At 48.2% G+C, this 19,090-nt stretch overlaps 5 protein-coding genes across 5 annotated transcripts; 3 read left to right on the forward strand and 2 right to left on the reverse strand.

The window, feature by feature from the left end:
- Positions 1-99: 99 nt before the first annotated feature.
- Positions 100-3,812, reverse strand: LACBIDRAFT_334205 (uncharacterized protein; the record flags this gene model as incomplete). Its single annotated transcript, XM_001888958.1, has 15 exons — positions 100-466; positions 520-631; positions 712-831; positions 922-1,173; positions 1,299-1,362; positions 1,574-1,798; positions 1,822-2,027; positions 2,153-2,215; positions 2,745-2,844; positions 2,897-2,933; positions 2,975-3,034; positions 3,086-3,187; positions 3,232-3,335; positions 3,403-3,628; positions 3,694-3,812. 15 exons carry the CDS (start codon positions 3,810-3,812, stop codon positions 100-102), a joined length of 2,157 nt encoding a protein of 718 aa, XP_001888993.1.
- A 1,929-nt stretch (positions 3,813-5,741) lies between these two features.
- LACBIDRAFT_334206 (uncharacterized protein) lies at positions 5,742-6,817 on the forward strand (the record flags this gene model as incomplete). Its single annotated transcript, XM_001888905.1, has 4 exons — positions 5,742-5,829; positions 5,882-6,573; positions 6,620-6,670; positions 6,809-6,817. 4 exons carry the CDS (start codon positions 5,742-5,744, stop codon positions 6,815-6,817), a joined length of 840 nt encoding a protein of 279 aa, XP_001888940.1.
- Positions 6,818-9,487: 2,670 nt separating this feature from the next.
- Positions 9,488-9,945, forward strand: LACBIDRAFT_314395 (uncharacterized protein; the record flags this gene model as incomplete). Its single annotated transcript, XM_001888906.1, has 2 exons — positions 9,488-9,848; positions 9,905-9,945. The coding sequence occupies 2 exons, from the start codon at positions 9,488-9,490 to the stop codon at positions 9,943-9,945; spliced, it is 402 nt and encodes a 133-aa protein (XP_001888941.1).
- A 2,263-nt stretch (positions 9,946-12,208) lies between these two features.
- LACBIDRAFT_314396 (uncharacterized protein) lies at positions 12,209-13,130 on the forward strand (the record flags this gene model as incomplete). Its single annotated transcript, XM_001888907.1, has 2 exons — positions 12,209-12,237; positions 12,398-13,130. 2 exons carry the CDS (start codon positions 12,209-12,211, stop codon positions 13,128-13,130), a joined length of 762 nt encoding a protein of 253 aa, XP_001888942.1.
- Positions 13,131-14,099: 969 nt separating this feature from the next.
- Positions 14,100-15,690, reverse strand: LACBIDRAFT_240633 (uncharacterized protein; the record flags this gene model as incomplete). The annotated part of the gene is made up of 5 exons (XM_001888959.1): positions 14,100-14,169; positions 14,847-14,941; positions 15,000-15,108; positions 15,176-15,384; positions 15,439-15,690. 5 exons carry the CDS (start codon positions 15,688-15,690, stop codon positions 14,100-14,102), a joined length of 735 nt encoding a protein of 244 aa, XP_001888994.1.
- Positions 15,691-19,090: the final 3,400 nt, after the last annotated feature.

Consider the following 19,090-nt stretch of genomic DNA (forward strand, 5'->3'; position numbering starts at 1 on the left):
GATTGAGAGACATCACTTCACTCCAATCGCGTTGTGGAAGCAACACAATTCCCCAAATCGCCAATAGAGGAAAAACTTAAAAGAACTCATCCCAAGTCTTCAAAACTTGTTTGTAACCATCCATGATACATTGACGATCGGGTCAGACCGACCCAGCCAATGGGAGAGTTCGACGTGAGCTTGACGATTGTGCCGCCGTCGATGTGAGGGTGCACTGTCCAGTTTGTTATGGTGCAAGTTCCAGCAGTCTTGCTGGTCAGTGGTGGTGTCAGTTTCCACCACGCCCGTTGTGTGAGTCCCCGCCACACTTATGGTGCGAGTCCCCACCGCTGTGTTGATCCTTCGTCCCTGATGTTTCTCGCCTTGTCCACCGATCGTGTTGAAATTCAACGAAGACAAAGAACCGCAGGCGTTAAGCGAGACTGAAATGGTCCTGATACCTGTTGCTGTGCTGCAATCGTGCCTGCTGTACAAAGGACGAGTTAGCCCCAATTTCTTACTGGTCAGGTTCAGGCTCACCGATCTGCTGTACCAATTTGACCCCTCAACTTCTTCTGTCTTCTCCCTCCTCTTGTCCTCAACCTTGTTCCTGCACTCCACGTTGGAGTGTCGGGCCTCGACACTCCAAACACTGAGGATGTATGTTTGGTTGTGTTTGGCAAGAGCCTCGCAGTAGATACACAGTAGACAGGCGTTCCATCCGCACTTCACCATGTTTCTGCGTGATGAGCCTTTCCCATTCATCACTCGGCACCTCTCCAACGTTGAACGATTCAGTCTCGTTCTTCAAGCTCTCAACTTGAAGCTCAGCTTGTTGGTTCATGATCTGAGCTGGTCAGACATGGTGACACGGAGGGCTTCGTTGACCAAGTCAGTTATTGTGGGAGGAAACGGTTAGAGAGCCGACGTGCAGATTAGTACGTTGTTCGAAATCAAGGGTGGGGACGGAGGATTTCATTGCCTGTTCTGAAGAGTTATTAGCAGGTTGAGATTGTGCGAGGGAGACGATGGGAGCATACACAGTGAGATTGGGTGATGCAAGACGACCACCTAATTTCAGGTAGGGAAGACCGAAAAGGAGGTGGTACTGGCCAGTGGTGGCGCCAACTAAAACTATCAATAGTTTGCCGTGGTCGATATTCCACTCCGCTTTCCGAAGGATGAATAGCACACCTAAGTGTTGTCAGAAGGGATCACACTTTCAAAGGAGAAAGATAAGTGCCAATGACTCGAAATCTCTACGAGGTGAGAAGTTAGCAAAATGGGTACAAGTTATCAAAGTGTGGACAAGTACTTACCTCGAATGGGCGGTAAAGTTTTGATTTTCTGTCGTCGGATGGCCCGTGCCGGCAAAGAACGCCCCTGTTGTGATCGTGGACTTTGCCTCGACCGGGCAAGGATGATGGAGGGAACTCCACACCCACAACGCAGAAAACAGGCGTCTGTGGTAACAATACGACTTGATGTCGCAGGTTGTCTTTCAAGAGTAATCTTGCGCAGAAACGTTTGCACTTCTCAACACATTGAGAGCGCCCAACGCGACAAGTGACAATGTCGTTGAGTGCGCGCTGACTCCGAAGTTGTTGTTGTTCTCAAAGAGGTGGAACTGGTAGCCGTGTGAGTAGGGATTTATGGGAGCGGTGGTCACTGGCGACGATGGGGAGAAGTGTGGGGAAGCGATCCTCGCCGCCGTGCTCACCCTCGGGACCTTTGTGGTGGTGCTCGTGGTGGTGCTTTCTGGGGTGTTCTTCATGGGGCGGGTGAGGGTGCGGGTGGTGAGGGTGGTGGAAAAAGGCTCCTTCAACGGCCATCCAAACGCACCACGGAAATTTCTAAGGTCTTTACCTGGATGCGGTTCCTGAATCGGTCACGTCCTCCGCACGGGTGGTGCTGAGCAGGTCCGTTTTCCCCTGCTGAGCCAGCAGCGTGGGGAACAGGAAGCCATGCTGTGGAGTCCGCCTGGTTGGGGACGAGGAGTCCAAAGCCTAGGTGTTTGTAAGCTGGGTTGTTGACGTTGGGTGGAGAGGCTGCTCGTTATTAGGAGCTCGGTATTAGGAACTGCGCCTGCTTGGACTATTTTCAAAGGAATTGTGCATGTCAGTAGGCAATCAGAGCATCGAAGGAGTTGGAACGTACGAAGACCAGTACATACTGCCCGCGATGACGGTGACGAGGGCGGTAAGTTTCATTGTTACGGCGAGAAATTCAAGAGATTCTAAGAAGATATCAGCAAAATTCGCAGTAGCATTAGGGATACGCACAGAGTTATACAAGAAGAAGTGGTGACCTAGGATGATGAGGCAAGGATGTTTCGAAGTCCGACTTATCAATCGCGGCTTGATTTCCTCTCTGCTTCCGCTTTTGACCCTTCCGCCCTTAAATATTTAAATCCTTGGGCTATCCAAACATCAGCAAAAACCCGTGACTATTTTGATCACCTTGGATTCAGTTGCTACCAGACGACAAGGATCAAAAGGGCTCGCAACGACCTTACAATGAGTGCAATCAGTTATCACCGCTTACATCGCTGAGGGATATTTTACAAGATACATTGTCATAGTACAGTAGCGGCATTGTAATGTCACACAATAATTGCACTATTTTATCAGGTTGCAACTTGCAAGCCAATTACAAGTGGATTTGTATGAAGATAGAATGTCGCCACAATCTCAATTGGGATATGCATATGTACAGGAAGATTCATTTAAATATGGTTGCAGCCTGCACGGTACTAAATAGCCTACGCTTCTCGTAATCTTCAGCCGCTTGCGCCCACATTTGTGCCGCCAAAGACGGTAACCATATCGTCATCTCCCTCATCACTCCTGTAGAATCAAAATGTTCCTTGGATAAGATAGTTAAGTAACAATTGTGTCAGAGTGAATGAACAACACACATTAGAAGCGACGTATGCAATCACTGGAGTGAAGGAACTTGAGAACACGTTCATAAAGAAGCGAAGCGGGAGGGTCACCTCGTGATGTTCAGAGCAATCGCGCTGAATACCAGTATCTTGCGAGTACCAGTTGATGGTCTAAACTTGTGTTATCAGTGAAAGCTACGGAAATGGTGTGAGTCCACGTACCTCGAAATGGCGTTACCCCCATGGACAACTTCCTTCACATCGAAATGGAGGCCCCACGTCACCACCTCCAAATACCCCCACGCCCACCCCGACGTCACCTTCCTTCGTCGTCATCCAAAGGTCACGTCGCACTCTCCAATACTTACCGCCCACCGTATACTTTGCATGCGTCGTCGGGCGGCCAGGGTCTTCTGGCTGCATTGTGCCACAGAGGGGTTGACAGATTTGTTGGGGTTTTGATGTAAAGATTCTGCCATAAATGCAATGTGTCAATGTCAATGTCATCATGAGTGAGTTTGTGCTGGCCAAGCACATACCCAATCATGAAGACATTGCGCGGGGGGGAAGGAGGGGAGAGCGTGAAGTTTGACGTTGAGGGAAAAGTTCACAGGTCCAAAAATTTCCGAATTCGGACGTTCAACATCGATGGAAAAGGCGGAGGGCTGACGAGATGGCGAGGAGGCGGCGCAATCCTGAGAGGAAGCTGAGCCTAGAGAGACAGTAGCTCCGTTGAGCGCCGTCGTACAGTGAAACGTTGCGAGGCTGGGTGGTTGAGGGTTCAAGAGGGTTCAAGTTGAGCGAGGTGGAATGGGAAAAGGCGGCGCCACCGTGTTGGTTGGATCCGATCCTTCCCGTGACTCTGACATGTTGAAAAAACGTTTAAGTCCCGTAAAGTAGCAAGGAATGGTAAGGAGCGGGTGACATAGTTGCAACATCCACAAGCCATTTCGGCTATGGTGAACAGATTGTAGACGCGTTGTAACGCATGTTACATATTGTAACGTCTCCCTCGGATTTCACCGACTTACAATGTCTACCAGTTCCCAGGGTTTTTGCTGATGAATCTCCACGATTTTTGTCTAGAAAAGCGGTGACCCAGGATGACTGCTAAAGTTCTCAGCAGCACCGCAATATGCACAACTTGTCTTTCGAGCAAGTTTCGAGTCATGACTCCAAGAAACAATTCGTTTCTTCAAGCGTAGCGAAAGCCTCATCGTCCACGTTGGCCATGCAGGTCGACAAGTTCTACTTATCCTCAAGTAGAGAATCAGCTTCGCCTCAGCTGCCTGGTGTGTAAGCTTCTTTCCCAATTCTTCCCCATGATGAAAACCCACCAACTCTCAACCCAAGCTGTAAGCAGGGTCTATGTTAAGAAGTTTGCGAGACTTCAATGGCATAATCAGTCGGATTCTTAGACACGCCCGTTTCCCCTCTGCCCTTCGTACTTCCGATTCCTATTGTTAAACCCTGTCCATGTTCTGCATATGGCGCCCACTTTGACGCGCTATGCACGTTCCCGCCAGTGGTTTTAAGAACTCCTCTAAGTTCACACAAGACCAGCTTGACTGACTGAAGAGGTCTACTGCGGCCGCGGGGGAACAAGCTCACTCTGGATCCACGGCTGTCTCGTTTTCTTAGGTGTGTACTCCCTTTTCCTGAGACGTGTTCAAATTAATAGTTTAGCACAGCTAGAAACCCAAGAAGGAATCACATACGGCTAATACTGTTAAGACGCGTTTACCTGGTGTTTACAAAGAGGAGGGCAAGAGCGTAGCTGAGGACACCGCGTTTGCCTTACTGGGTCGATCTCGTCGCCAATCTATTATCACATTCACCAGTTCTATTGTTTTCCGTTTGCCTTATGACCAACACTCGCCGATCCTGTCGCCAATCTGTCATCACTCATTCATCGCCTTGACGGAGCTACTGATCTGGGTTTACTTTTACTTCTCTGGGGGGTGAATTCTGATGTGAACATCAGAATTCCACTACATCCTCAAAGAGTTTCAACCGTCCAGATTCTGCACCACTGCCTTCTCCTCCTAGTTGTCGTTCAGTCCATCATCCGGTTGCAGCGCATCAAAGAGTACGCTGTATGGTCCAACCTCCGCTGAAACGCAAGCATTTGGTTCGTTCGGTGGTAATGAGGGCATTTCGGGTGGGTACGATGAATCCGTGACATCGACATGCCCTGCATCTGGCTGCCCACCTCACATTAACTTTCACACACACCACATTCAAACGCTCGACACTGCATATACCGGCATCTATCCAGCAAATTGAAAGAGTTCGACGATCCGTCGATCAAGAGCCCTCCGCGGAGTTGACCTTGCGCATTCCCGCATCCGATCTCTCAGCTTTGCATGTGGCCCAGCAGCGAAATTTAAAGGAAACGGGGATGATGAATAACAGTCGTTCTGCCAACACGGCACCAGTGAAGTTAAGCGCCTGTATCACAATAGTCGAGTCGGACATTAACAATCTTGCATCCGAACTCCCATGTCTTGTCTTCAGTTTTCACACAGATACACATCTTTTTCAAACGCTCGACACTGCATGTACCCGCATCTATTCTAAAAATGACCTCCCCAGTTCCTCGAAGTGGTGCTGGCTTCGTCGAATTTGTGAAGTTAGGCTTCTGTCATTCCGCAGTTTTTCAAGTTTGTATGGCCCAGCGGGGCAGATGCGAAACGTGGATGAAACAGGGGGATGCACCATAGCCTTTCTGCTATCCAGACGAAAACTAGTGAAGTTGAGCGCATGACCAACAACATGAGCCAGGGTTCTTCCAAACTAGATTATACTTGCGGTGTCTCCGCCTTGCTTAAGAACGAGAGGCCGAGCATGATGTCCAGTAGAATTCAATCCTCTTACGATGGCCCAGTCTTGCTTCACGACAGACGGCATTGAAGCTCTTGGGATTGGAAGCCGTACACACCTCTATGCACAATCCCTTCTGATCGGTAAGAACCGCCTTTCCTACTGATATATGTGAGCTAATCTTGGCTGTCGTAGTCTTCATCTCCTTTATCGTGCGTAAACGCGGCAAACCGCATACTACTGCGACCTACCTCTGGCGCCTCCAACTCTACACCTTTGGTGCGCTCGCCATAGCCTGCATTTTCCAACGAAGCAAAGGCAAACTTAGCATGTTCTATGAAATCGCCGCCTACCACACCGGAGCTCTGCTCCTCTGGAGTGCAGTGGTTGGGATGATGATTCAAAAGGGCGAATCCCCTTTGACACTAAAACACAATATCCCAGTCAACATCCCGGGGACTGGTCGTAAAAGGAGAAAAATAGAAGTCACCCTTCCGACCCTAACGCCAAGTTTCATTCTTTTGGGATGCCTCATCTACATGGTTTTGGCCTGGGTCATTTTTTTCAAAGATTCAAGCTGCAAGTCCGACAATCGCCCCCTTCGTTGGAAGCCCTGGCCATGGAGCCCGCCAGTCACCATCAACGGTACCGGCAAGGGTAGCCTCTGGGTTCTCCTGTGGCTTTATGTCCCTATGGTGGCCTTCATCCTCGTCCCACTTGTGCTGCGCATGGCACCGTGTTTCAAGCACTTTTTCTCCTCGCTCTGCACTTATGCCCTCCTTGCCGCCTACTTATTACTTTGGGTAAAAGAGGTCTACGGTATTGAGGCATCCATAATGATCAATCAGTTGAATAGTAGAAATGAGTTCGAATTCGACTTTGGACAGGTCAATTCGTGCTCTCTCTCCTCCGTTAAATGCTGACTTTGTGCAGATCCTAAGCCTTGTTCTCGTGATGCCTTATATGGAGAGGGTTTTCAATGAGGTTCGTTTCCCTGTCTCATCTCGATCAGCTACCTGTTAATTGGATGTTCAATTCTCATTTTACTGGCAGTTTTTAGAAATGTATCGCACCAAGAAATTCTTAAAGAATGAACGGTCGACTGAGGTAAGTGTATGCTAGATCGTCTGACGAGTAAATCTTATCTTTTGTTCGACAGTCGATCCCAAATGCCTGAACTCCTTTTCTGCTTGGCATGTGACTGGCTGTCCCTTCTTCACTTCAACGCCTTCCTAGTCGCAGCCTGAGCGCAGGCTGTAATCCCAGTCATATTTCTTTTTTTTGCACATTTCCAAGTTCCCCTCTGTACAATATGGCCTTGACTTGTACCTTTGAACTCTTACGCCTTCCTAGTTACAGCGCAGGCTGTACTCCCAGTCAGATTTCTTTTCTTGGAGATTTTTGAGTTCTTACGTCCACATGTTGTGCCTACTGTGAAGCTGCAGTTGATCTTCGACTGTGACTCTCCCTTTGACTCACATGTTGCACCATCTACTTACTTCGAACTTGTATATTAGCCTGTACTCTCGTTGTCATATCGTGATCCTTACTCGTGTCCTCAGTGCACTGGACCCTTACTCTTTCGTTCCATGAAATAATTGGTTTGTTAATTGATTCTGACCAGGTTTAGATACAGGACATGGCTCATGGGGGACTTGAATGCGGGAGAGTCTCACGACTCATGACTCTGATGTGCGAATGCAGCAGAATCAGTGATGTTGTGCAACGGCATGTTTAAGTTGCTTCTTGGTAGTGGTGTGTGAAGTCATTTGGAATGCCCACGTTCAGTCTTGCAATTATTACATGATGTCTATTATTCTTGAGCGGTGCTCTTGACGTCATCCTTGACCGCCTGCCAGGAAGCCCTCCCGGACACCTCCTTGAACCAGCTAAATAACAAACCACATTAACCATGACGACGACAGTCAGATCCATGGACACGTACCGATCAACGTTGGGCTTTTATTCTATGACGTTACTCCCCGCCGCAGGGAGGTATGAGCCGTATGCAACGTGAAAGATATCAGCGAGAGTGATTTCCTGCAAGCACATTGGTGAGTATTGTCATCAGATGGTACACACGATATGAGACTGACATCTCCAGCAAGATACTTCTGCTTTCCGAGGATCGTGTCATACACATCCAGATTCTTGTCCAAGGCGGAGATTGCTGCCTCATAAACCGCAGGGACTGGGGTTAATCCACGGTACCTTGGGTTCAAAAGAGTGTCAGAACACGATACAATGTGGCAAGACCAAATCGGCTTACTTTTTGAACAAGTTTTCGGCAACGGCTTTGGACGCGTGTGGATGGAAGTTGAAGGCTTCGATCGAGGATGGCGCTGTGGGACAATTGAGCTGGTGAGTGACGTGTCCCGAGAATTATCGAATAATAAAAAGGCAATAACATTGCGAAACACGTGATAGAATTTACAGAAAAAGACCGACACGTGCCCATATTCTTCCTGACCAGGGGTCTCCAGAACGTTAACCAGGGCAACTTCACCGTCAATAACGCATTGTTTTCGGTACGTGTCTATGCAATGGGGTAAGTGTCTGAAGGATAAATCTCGCAATGGTCTCACCCTCAACCGTGGAGCCGTACCCATATGTAAAGCAGAATTGAATAAACTGCAAAGTCAAACCTGACTTCCCGACACCTAGCACAGAGTTGTGAGTGTTTCGCAAAGTTTTCCGCCTGAATGTGAACTAAACTCTTCCCCCAACTAGCCTGTACTCCCTCAGAAACCGTGCCTGTGCCTACCGACATGAGCGCGACGAACACGGCTAGAGGTAGAGCGGGGACTTACTCTGCCAGCCATGTCAATGATAATGAGTTGGTGGGGATGGATCAAGAAAGAAGAAGAAATGTTTCCGAGCCTGAGAGCACAGGCGGATGTAGCAAATATGCACCAACAACCATTGTAGTGATTCCTGGCAAGTAAAGGCCTTCATAGACGCGTATTGGGATGGGTTCGTGAATGACTTGTTGTGTATGTCGTGATCGAGGGTGGAGACGGGCTGTGGATGTGTCTTGCGTCTATTGAGTTCAACCCACGATGCCAGTTAGCTGATGATGAGTGAAATAAGGAAGAGCAAACGTACTTTGTCGTGTGTCAACGGCACGCAGATAAACTTCAACGTCAAGACAATTGCATAATTGCCACAACCAAACTGGTTCGTTCATCTGCAGGTTTCTAAATCACCCGAGCACCAGGATTACGGTGATGAAACATTCGGGGGAGACGAGGACACCGACATGGCCTCACTGACGGAGAGGGAAGAGGGTTATGAGCGAAAAAGTAGTTGAATGAATCAGAGTAGATACGTACTGGTGTTGCCCACTGTTCCCATATCTGCAGTAGCCTTCCGAAAACCTTTACCTCTCGTTGATTTGACTGCATGGCTTACGGGGCGTACAGCCATCGCATTAGCATCTATCACGGACACTCTCTTAGGCTCTCCCCTCAGGCCAGGGCATCTGCAGAAGAACTCGACACACCGATCTCTGCAACTTTTCAAAGACTTCCTCTCATCGGTTTTTGCACCCGACGACGAAAGAATCTACGCCTTGCAAGTGGGCGTGGCGACTAATAGAAGGGGAGTCGATTAGCGTTGAGGATTTCAAGGGAGGTGGTGGCGAGGTTGCCCAAGGACGTGGGGTGTGGGGTGCAGAACGTAGGGCGGAGGTGGCGGTTCACTGAATCCAAGGCGACACCGATGCAGACAAAGTGTCCACAGAGGACAGTGGTGTAGTCACTCCCAACCGCCCCGTTGAAGAGTCACCCGACACCGCTTGAAATGGTCGCACAAGTGCCTCTCCAAACTAGCTACCCTCTTGGACGAAGAGATGCTCGAGCTGACGGCGGACAAACCTCTGAACCCACCACCCATTCACGCCTTCTCGCCCCACTATCTAACGGGCCAATCATCCTGCCGGGTTCTGCCACCCTGCTCACCCTCCTCACGCACCAAATACTCACTATCCACCTGAACCTCATTTTGGCGGACAAACTCGTCCCGCAGGGCGTGCTAAACCTCATATCCAACAAGGCAGAACTCACCATCGCGAAAAAGTCCCCCGGGAATGCAGATAAAAGCCAGGAAGAAATGATGCATCTCACTGAGGAAGGCGCGCCGAAGGGGGTTGTGCGTCGTTCGCGTATGTTCTTTCTCTCTAAGCAATTGTCTTGTCACGAACTTACTCCCATTATGAAGTTAAAACAAGGCGATCCCTCTATATACGACCACGCCTCTGAAGAGGTACTTTTCTTCCGTGCGCATGGGCTCAAGCTCGCAATAAACATCAAAATAACCAACGTATACTCCAGCATCCGTACCCTGCTCCCACCCCACGCAACCACGCTCCCAGCTACACCGCGGTGCGTGAGCGGGATACAACTGAACGTTGTCCCGGCTGAGACGCCTGAAATGAGGAGGGGCTGCAAGGGGTTGTTGATGCGTTTGTTGGGCGTTTCTTCGTACTCCTGCTTCTACGTCCAAGACACCTGCATCTTTCATCACCACCACAAAAACGACAACGGCAGCAGCCCCATACACCTCAACTTGCAACCCACCAGTCGTATTGCAGTTAGCTCCCAAAACGACTCTCCCTTTCTGAGGAGACAGCTACTTGCTCGTGCTGACGTGCTCCTTGAATCTAGGAGTGGTCGTCCAGAGATCACGGATCCAAGAACTGTGCCTTGATTGGCGCGTGTTGGACAGACAAATCCTACGTTCTTCCACTACATACATCTACCCAGCAACGTCTAGAACCCGAATCTTTACCCCTGCGCTATTAGTCGGGGTCTACCAATCCGAAGGCCTTCACCTCCAGAGTGCAGTGTTCTAATTGCCCATGTGCAACGTGCTACTAGAGCAGCTCTTAACTTCGACGTTTTGTTCACCGTAAAGGACAAAACCTCAAACCACTCCTTCATCGTCTTCGTCTCCTTGCGAATCCATCCTTCGACTGGCTAACGTAACCCATCGTGAAGCTTGACCATCAGGATATCCTCTCCTCACCTTTCCTCCTTGTCTCCCAGCTATATCTCACCACTTCCTCCTCCATCCTCTTGGCCTTCTACTCGTGGCTTGTTCCTTCTACCACTTATCGCCATCCATCTTATCTTTCGCAGGATATCCTCTCCCCGTCTTTCCGTCATTCTGTCCCGGCTTTTCCTACCGATCGATATTTCACCTGAATCGGAGGGCCTTCATATCGCAATGCTGCATCCCAATCGCAATTGCTGTCTTGAGCCCGCCAAGTTTGAGGTATTGTTCACGGTAACGGACGGCGGGAGCTCAATTCACACCTCTTCCGTCGTGAGATGTAAAGCAGCACGTACCATAAACTTCAGTGACAAGACGATCGCCTCTCGGTTTGTTGATCTTTCATTTTACTCAAGGGATGGTTGATGCGGGTTTCCAAATCGTCCGCGGACCAGGACTACGGAGACGTTCGTGGAAAGCGAGGAAACCGACATGGCCTCACTGACGGAGAGATACGAGGGTTATGAGCGAAAAAGTAGTTGCATGCAGTAGCCTAAGCTTGTGCGCCATGCGTTAACTTTCAATGTTTCAATTCCCTGAGTTAGCTTTACCCTCAATAAGCAAATGAAAGATTAAATACTGACCCAGCGAATGTCGAGCAGGAGAACTGGACAGCTTGAGTCTCCACTTTCCCTGAGGATGTAAATCCGAGGCGCGCGAATGATAGGTAGGTAGGTCGAGGACGATGTTGACGTCGATCAAATTCGGGTTGCTCAAGTTCCACCACCAAGACGAGTCGACAAATTTCACTATTCTCGCATATATCCACCTACAATGTTCCCCACGCCGCCTGCCTCTTTTTCTTAATGCTCGGAGTATTGATATTGTGCGCATATAGTCACTTCTCCAACCTGGCACGTTCGGGCGTCTCCCTCATTCATTCATTCTGTTTTGCAACGAGGAGAATCGTTATCATAGGATCGGGACCATAACCTGCATTGCGGGAATTCAGGCTCTCGAAGCTGATGCTTCACACGCAGACATTCTCGCAAAAGGCGGCCTGCGTTCAGCATGCAAGGAAATTCAATGCGTATCAGCCTATAGACTGGGATCAGCTCGTTGATCTGCATCCTTGGCTTACGGGACGTACAGATATCGCATTGGCATCTATCGATATCTATCGCGGACACCCTCTTAGGCTCTCCCTTCAGGCCTAGGGCATCTGCAGAAGAGCTCGTCGCCCTCATCCTTCGTCGTCCTGAAGCTCGTACCCAGCCCAAACCACCTCTAAACAACTACCGCACCCAATAAGATGCTCTCCGCTTTCCATGAACGACATCGTTACTCGGTAAACTCCACCACAACCCTGCGCCCTTGGAAGAGGGCGTGGCCACTAATGGGGAGGGGTGTTGATTAGCATTGAGGATTACGAGGGAGGTGGTCGTGAGGTTGCTCAAGGGCGTGGGGTGTGCTTGCAGAGCGTTGGGCGGGTGAAAAGGTTAGCTATATCCAACGCGATGGACGACACCGATGCGGACGAAGTATCGACAGAGGACAGCGTACAGTTCTCACTCCCAACCGCCCCGTTGAAGATTCAGCTCAACCCCGCTTAAAATGGGTCGCTCAAGTGAGCAATACTGGCCCCTCCAAACTACCCTCTCGGACGAAGAGGTGCTCGAGCCGACGGCGGACAAACCTCTGAACCCACCAACCATTCAGGCCTTCTCGGGCACTCCCAAACGCAAATGAATCATCCTTGGGTTCTGGCACCCTGCTCACCCTGCTCACGCACCACATACTCACTATCCACGCGGACCTCGTGTTGGTGGACAAACTCGTGCTGCAGGGTGTGCTAGCTCTCATACTCAACAAGACAGAACTCATCACCGCGAAGAAGTTCCCCGGGAATGCAGATACAAGCCAGGAAGAGATGACGCATCTCGCTGTGGAAGACGTTTGGAAGGGGGTTGTGCGTCGTTCGCGTATGTTCTCTCTCTCTGAGTGTTTGTCCTGTCACGAACTCACTCGCACTGTGAAGGTGAAACATGGTGATTTCTCTATATACGAGTACTCCCCTGAAGAGGTACTTTTTTTCTTCGTGCATGAGGATTGGAGCCCTTCCTCAACCTTGGCCGGGCCAACGTTCATTTGTATCCCGCTCACGCGCCGCGGTGTAGCCGAGAGCGTGGTTGGGAGAGGGAGGTACAGATGCCGGACAACACGTTGGCTATTTATGGGTGGTGCGAGGTTGCAGGGGGTTGTTGATGCACTTTTGGATGTTTCTTCGTTGACTGGGTCACTCCTGCTCCTACGTCCAATACTTCTACGTCTTCTACTACCACCACCACCACCACAGCAGCAGCAGCAGCCCCATACACACCAACTCGCTATCCCAATTATCCGATCAACGCGTCACAAGCCACGCTTGGTCAACTATCCTACAAGCCCTTGAGGCGGGGGACCAGAGCGCCCCTTAGAAGAGATAATTGTTGGGTGGAGCCTCTTGGGGTCATTGGGTGACGGTGCAGCCGGGGAAGGGTGTTGGATGAGGGAGAGGGTGATGAAGGGGCAGAGGGCGGAAAAGTGGTAAGGTGGGGAGGGGTGGAGGGCGAGGAAGAGACTCCATGAGGCCTGAGGGTGGCTTGAACATGTTTCGAGTTAGTTGTTCTTGTGAGAGGGCTTTTCTCTTGTGTTGTTTTGTAGCATTGATTTGGTTATCATCTTGGTCTTTTTTACAGTATACTATGGAGGAGAGGAGGCCTCGGAGTAGCTTCTTCTAAATCTTATGGTCATCCTTATGGACTCTTTGATTGCTCGCGGAAAGCTTCAGTGAGAAATTCGACCATCGCTTGGGACTTTTTGGAACAGGGATCACATATGACTGATAATCTCAAGACGCGTACACCTGGTGTATACAAAGAGGTGGGGCAAGAGCGTAGCCGAGGACATCGCGTGAAGGTCATCGTTCTCTCCCCAATCTTCACTGCATCCGAGACAGTTAAGCTGGGTTTGCCGCGCTTAGGCAATTCCGTCGCCAATCCATCATTGAATATCAACGGTTAGCTTGCCGAGGGCTCTCTCGATCGACGAATTGCTTGCGTTCCAGCGGAGGTTGGACCATACAGCTTTCTCTTTGAAGCGCTGCAACCAGGTGATGGACTGAACAAAAACAAGGAGAAGGCAGTGGTGCAGAATCTGGACGGTTGAAACCTTTTAGCATGTAGTGGAATGCTGATGAAGAATTCACCCCCAGTAGTTCTGTCAAGGCGCTGAATGAGTGATGGCAAATTGGCGACAGGATCCGGAAAACAATAGTTTTGAAGACTTCTTGGCCGTATTCGGACTATCATATGGTAGGTGTGAAGTCATTCGGCATGCCCATGTTGACAGTCTTGCAACTAATACATGATGTCTATTATTCTTAGGTGGTACTTTTGACACCATCCTTGACCGCCTGCCAGGAAGCCCTTCCGGACACCTCCTTGAACCACCTGAATAACAAGCCACATTAACCATGCCGACGACACTCAGATCCATGGACACGTACCGATCGACGTTGGGCTTTAATTCTCACAAGGGGCAAACAGCTTTCGTCGCCAGGTAAAGAGGTGGTAAACAGTAGATAACTATGTTAAATCATTTATTCCACACTTGCAGAAAAAATGAGCAGTTAGATAAAATTAAAATTTTCTTGCTTCAGAAATGAGTGATAAAAGTAAAATGTTGTTGCTGGAGTAGGAAGATGAGGTTAGCCACAGCAAAAATGACGAGGCAACAATTTAATGTCATTGAAAGCTCATTCTGACATGCGGGAACAGGAACAAAGAATTTACATATTTGCCAAGCAACGAGGTGATCTGGCCTGCATAGGAATGTCTAATTCCCTCAAAATTCCCTGGCAATTAGTTAAATTCTTTGTTCCAATTCCTCATGTCAGGAACAGGCTTTCAATGACATTAACTTGTCACCTCATCTTTGTTGCTGTGGCAAAACAGGGTTGATCTTTATCTTCCTACTCTGGCAACAACATTTTATTTTTATCAACCATTCCTGCAAAGATAATGAGCAAGAAAATTTGAATTTTATTTAACTGATTATTTTTTCAACAAATGTGGAATAAAAAATTTGACATAGTTATTTACTATTTATCACCTCTTTACCTGGCGACGAAAGCCATTTGCCCCTTGTGTCTATGACGTTACTCCCCGCCGCAGGGAGGTATGAGCCGTATGCAACGTGAAAGATATCAGCAAGAGTGATTTCCTGCAATCACATCGGTAAGTATCGCGTCATCAGATGATACACACGATGTGAGACTGACATCTCCAGCTAGGTACTTCTGCTTTGCGAGGATCGTGTCATACACATCCAGATGCTTGTCCAGGGCGGAGATTGCTGCCTCATAAACCGCATGGTCTGGGGTCAATCCACTCTATCTTGGGGGGAAAAGTGTGTCAGAACACGATACAATGTTGCAAGACCAAAAAATCGGCTCACTTTTTGAACATGTTTTCGGCAACGGCTTTGGACACGTGTGGATGGAAGTTGAAGGCTTCAATCGATGCGGCTTGCTCGGAGAGACCGTATGCCTTTGGATCCTTTGGGAGGAGGGGTGTTCCTTGATCGCCGTACTTGGCCGTGATATAGCGAGCAATGGCCCTACTTTCGTACACGATGTATCCATCATCGTCCTGAAGTCGGACACCCTATGAAGCAGTTGCGTGATAAGGAGAGAGATTGAAGCTCATGATGTAGGGAACCTGTCCGAATGGTTGAATCACGAGGTATTCCGGGGCCTTCTGCTCGCCCTTGCTAATGTCGACTGGGATGAACTCGAACGAAACGTTTGTCTTGTACAACACTGTTGCAACGGTTTGAGTGCAAGTGGAGAAATCCATAGAGTTTAAGAACCATTGTGAGACGCGTTCAGAGAAATGGATCTGGAGGTGATGAAGAGCGAGGTTCTTGCCTTGCTCTTCTTTCAAACATGTCGGACTGACCGGAGACGCCATACCGGCACCCATTCGTTGTAGATGGGAATTTCTAGAAGTCAAGTTAGGCCTGCAAGACTGCATTTAGAGCCGAACGTCCGCGTATGCGTAGTACGGTAGGCCTAGATTTCAAAGGTGTCATAGTTTTTTTTTCCAATGGAAGATTGTTGGAAGGTCGTGCAGCAGTGCTCAGTCAGCTGTAAGTGCTAGGCACCCAAGTTTGAACATTGAGGTATAGCCTCAGATGTGGACATCTTGAGACAAGGTTGAGGTATAACAGGCCCCGGGAAGCTCATGCCATTTCTTGTCCACAAAAAGTCGCCAAAATGGGGCCGGATACCGGTGTTTGTGGGCTAAAAAATAAAAGAAAAAGAAAAAGAAAAAAGAAAAAGGGAAGAGGAGGAAGGGAGGATCCCAACCTCACAATATCAATACGGTGTGCAACAACTCAAGCAAGAAACCTGAGGAACACTTCACTGAGCTGCAGCAATGTGTCCTGTAGGTGTTTGCGAGCTGTAGGAAAGCGGCGTAAAGCGGGATACTGGATACTCGCTTAGATTTGTGAGATCATCAGGGTTTCATCTGGAACGGCGTTTTGGCTGGGTAATTTAGTTGTGATTATGTAGTTGTACATAAATGTTTGGATTTACCTAGAGCTACCTAGGTCCAGTAGTCTCTGGTAGACCTGTAGCTACCTGTATATCCATACTCGCCATAGAATATCAGGCTTGGGGGATGATCTCACTGTGCACCCCAGAACGGATTAAGTTTACTTTTTAGCCAAGTATTTTTAATTTTTTACTGGTTCACCGAGTATCAAACGAGTTAACTACTTCCAAGTTATTTTCCCCTGTTTTCACCGGTTTATTTCATTTACTGGGTAACCAAGTATAATTCATACAGTAAACGGAATCCCATTTTAACTAGGTAGCAATGAGTTATTTAGAACCCAGTATACAAGTTGTTGTTCAACTGGGTTATTTTGGTCACCAGTAACCGAGTATCTTTCACCCGTCCAAATTTCAACACATCAAATTTTTGACATTGCAGTGAATTGATCCCTCAGCTTGGTGATAAAAAGGCAACACTTGAGTGCACACAAAGCCACTAAGTCATGGGATCTTTATAGGTTATATACTTTTGAGCATGAAACCACACCGGACCCTGTGAGCATACTCTACCTCCCTTTCCCATTTAAATGGACTTCCCATTTTTTGAATGTAGTGAGTGATTTGTGAGGATATATGTTCACCTGTAAATGGCTGTATAAAATGCATAAATTTCCTTGACCCTGTTGTCCCTGATGGTGAAGTGGTAAGTTGTGTTCACGTGTAGAAGAAGGGCCCCCTGCAAAAAGAAAACAGCTAAGTCCGGAGTTCAAACCTTGCTAAGGTAAAAAATTACAATGTAAAACTTTCATCAGGAAATGGCCTGGGAAAACAGGCACCTAAGAGAAGGCATTGTCAATAATAAATGAATTGATAGTTCATTTGAATTAGCTTTTTGAGCTAAACAAAGCCCTTACAATCTACATAGTTAAAACAATTTGTTTACTGAGTTACTTCACTGGGTGAATGATAACATGTTAACAGTTTAAAAAAAATTGTCAAACAAGTTATCAGTAATGGGTGATTTGGACAAAAAACATATTATAATAACCCATTGATAACCCGGTCTAGGGAACCTGGTAGACAGGTTATGCACCTGGTAGCCTGGTGATTATTCCTTGCTAACTGGTTTGTTTAGACATGTTTACTGGGTTAGGCACCCAGTAATTATAATCCGTCCTGGGGTGCGCAGTGTCTGTACCTGGAATGATGCGAGTGGCGTTATCCAGTGCCAAAAACAGGCCGTGGGAGAACTGATGGCATGAACCATTCAACCGCGCTTTTTGAACGTTAACGTTCAACGTTCAATGTTCTCCTTACCCTCTTCTCTCTACCCTCACAAAGACTCAAAAGTTCTCCCAATCACCACCCACCATTACCATCGGTAAGCTCCATTATGCATACAACACCTCCTGTATAATGCTTACCTGGACTGCTTATGGACAGCAGTCATTGCTCACCCCACATTCCATCTGGTGAGCTGACGTTCACCTTGTTGCATAACTCTGACTCAAAGCACATCGAGTCCGACCCTGTGTGTCAGCACTGCATGTTTAGTTTCTATGGACCAAGAAAATCATGACAGTGAGCTTCACCATTCTGTTCTGTTTGTTGAGTGTGCGCTAATGCCTTGTTTAAAGTCAATACCATCGCTATCATGGTTAGGTTCACGTTTGAGTGGGGGTGCACCATGACAACTGATTGTGCGATGCCGGGGAATGTCCACGATGGTCATGCGAAGCCGGGCATCGATTTGACTGCACATCGAGTTCATCCCCTGCTCCTTCCAGTGTGCAGTGGCCGACATCCTGTGTATGTTGATATATGTACTTGTAGTTAATTTACGGTGGCATGTAAAGTACAAGCTGCTGCAATATGATTTTTTTGCATACTTTTTTGATATTTTCGGCATTTTTGGCGTGACTGGAAAGACCATGCAGGTGACAGATCAGATGTGCCTGTAATCCACTCAATCACTATTGAGATCTGGTTGATCGGTAGGCCGCATAGAGCCTGGTAGACTGGCTAGGAATTGTCTACCCGAATTACTCTGAACTACGGTAAAAAGGGGAAATTACAGAGCTTTACATATGAGGAGGCTATCAACGGGCCTACCGATCACTATACGTCTACATAGATCTATGTAGACATTGTTCTGTTTCCAGATGTTGTTTCCTCCTTTTGGATTTATTTTGCGTTATATAAGCAGTACTTTACCCTCCCCAGGTTATTCCATATGGAATGGATGGAATGGGGGGGGGTGGACTGCACAAATTCCAGATGGATTCCATGGAAGGGGGGATGGATTCCATACTTTTGGTGGATGGATTCCATGAGTTTTCCACATGGATTCCATACTTTATTCCATATGTCCTATACCATTTTTAGGGTGGAATCCATATGAACTCCATATGGAATCCACATGGAATGACTTTATGGAATAATTCATAAGTCCACATTATGGAATCATGGTTTCTTTACTCCATGGTCATAGCTGAGCAAGAAAAATTGAAATGTATTGAATAGACTACACAATTTATTTTTCCTACTTTCAATATTTAAGGGAGGAGGAAGACAGGGGAAGTGATGGAGGGGGGAGGGTGTAGGGAGTGATGGAGGGGAGAGGGAGTGATGAAGGGAGGGGTGGGAATGGATGGAAGGGGAGTAATAGGAGGGGGAGTGATGAAGGGGGGGAGAAATGGGAGGGAGAGCAACAGAGGGAGGGGTAGCAACAGAGGGAGGGGGAGCAACAGATGGAGGGGAGTGATAGAGGGAGTGGTGTGGGAATAATGGTGGAATAATGAGGGGGTGGT

Source organism: Laccaria bicolor, genomic scaffold, assembly GCF_000143565.1.
Source record: "Laccaria bicolor S238N-H82 LACBIscaffold_60 genomic scaffold, whole genome shotgun sequence".
Classification (NCBI taxonomy): Eukaryota; Fungi; Basidiomycota; class Agaricomycetes; order Agaricales; family Hydnangiaceae; genus Laccaria; species Laccaria bicolor.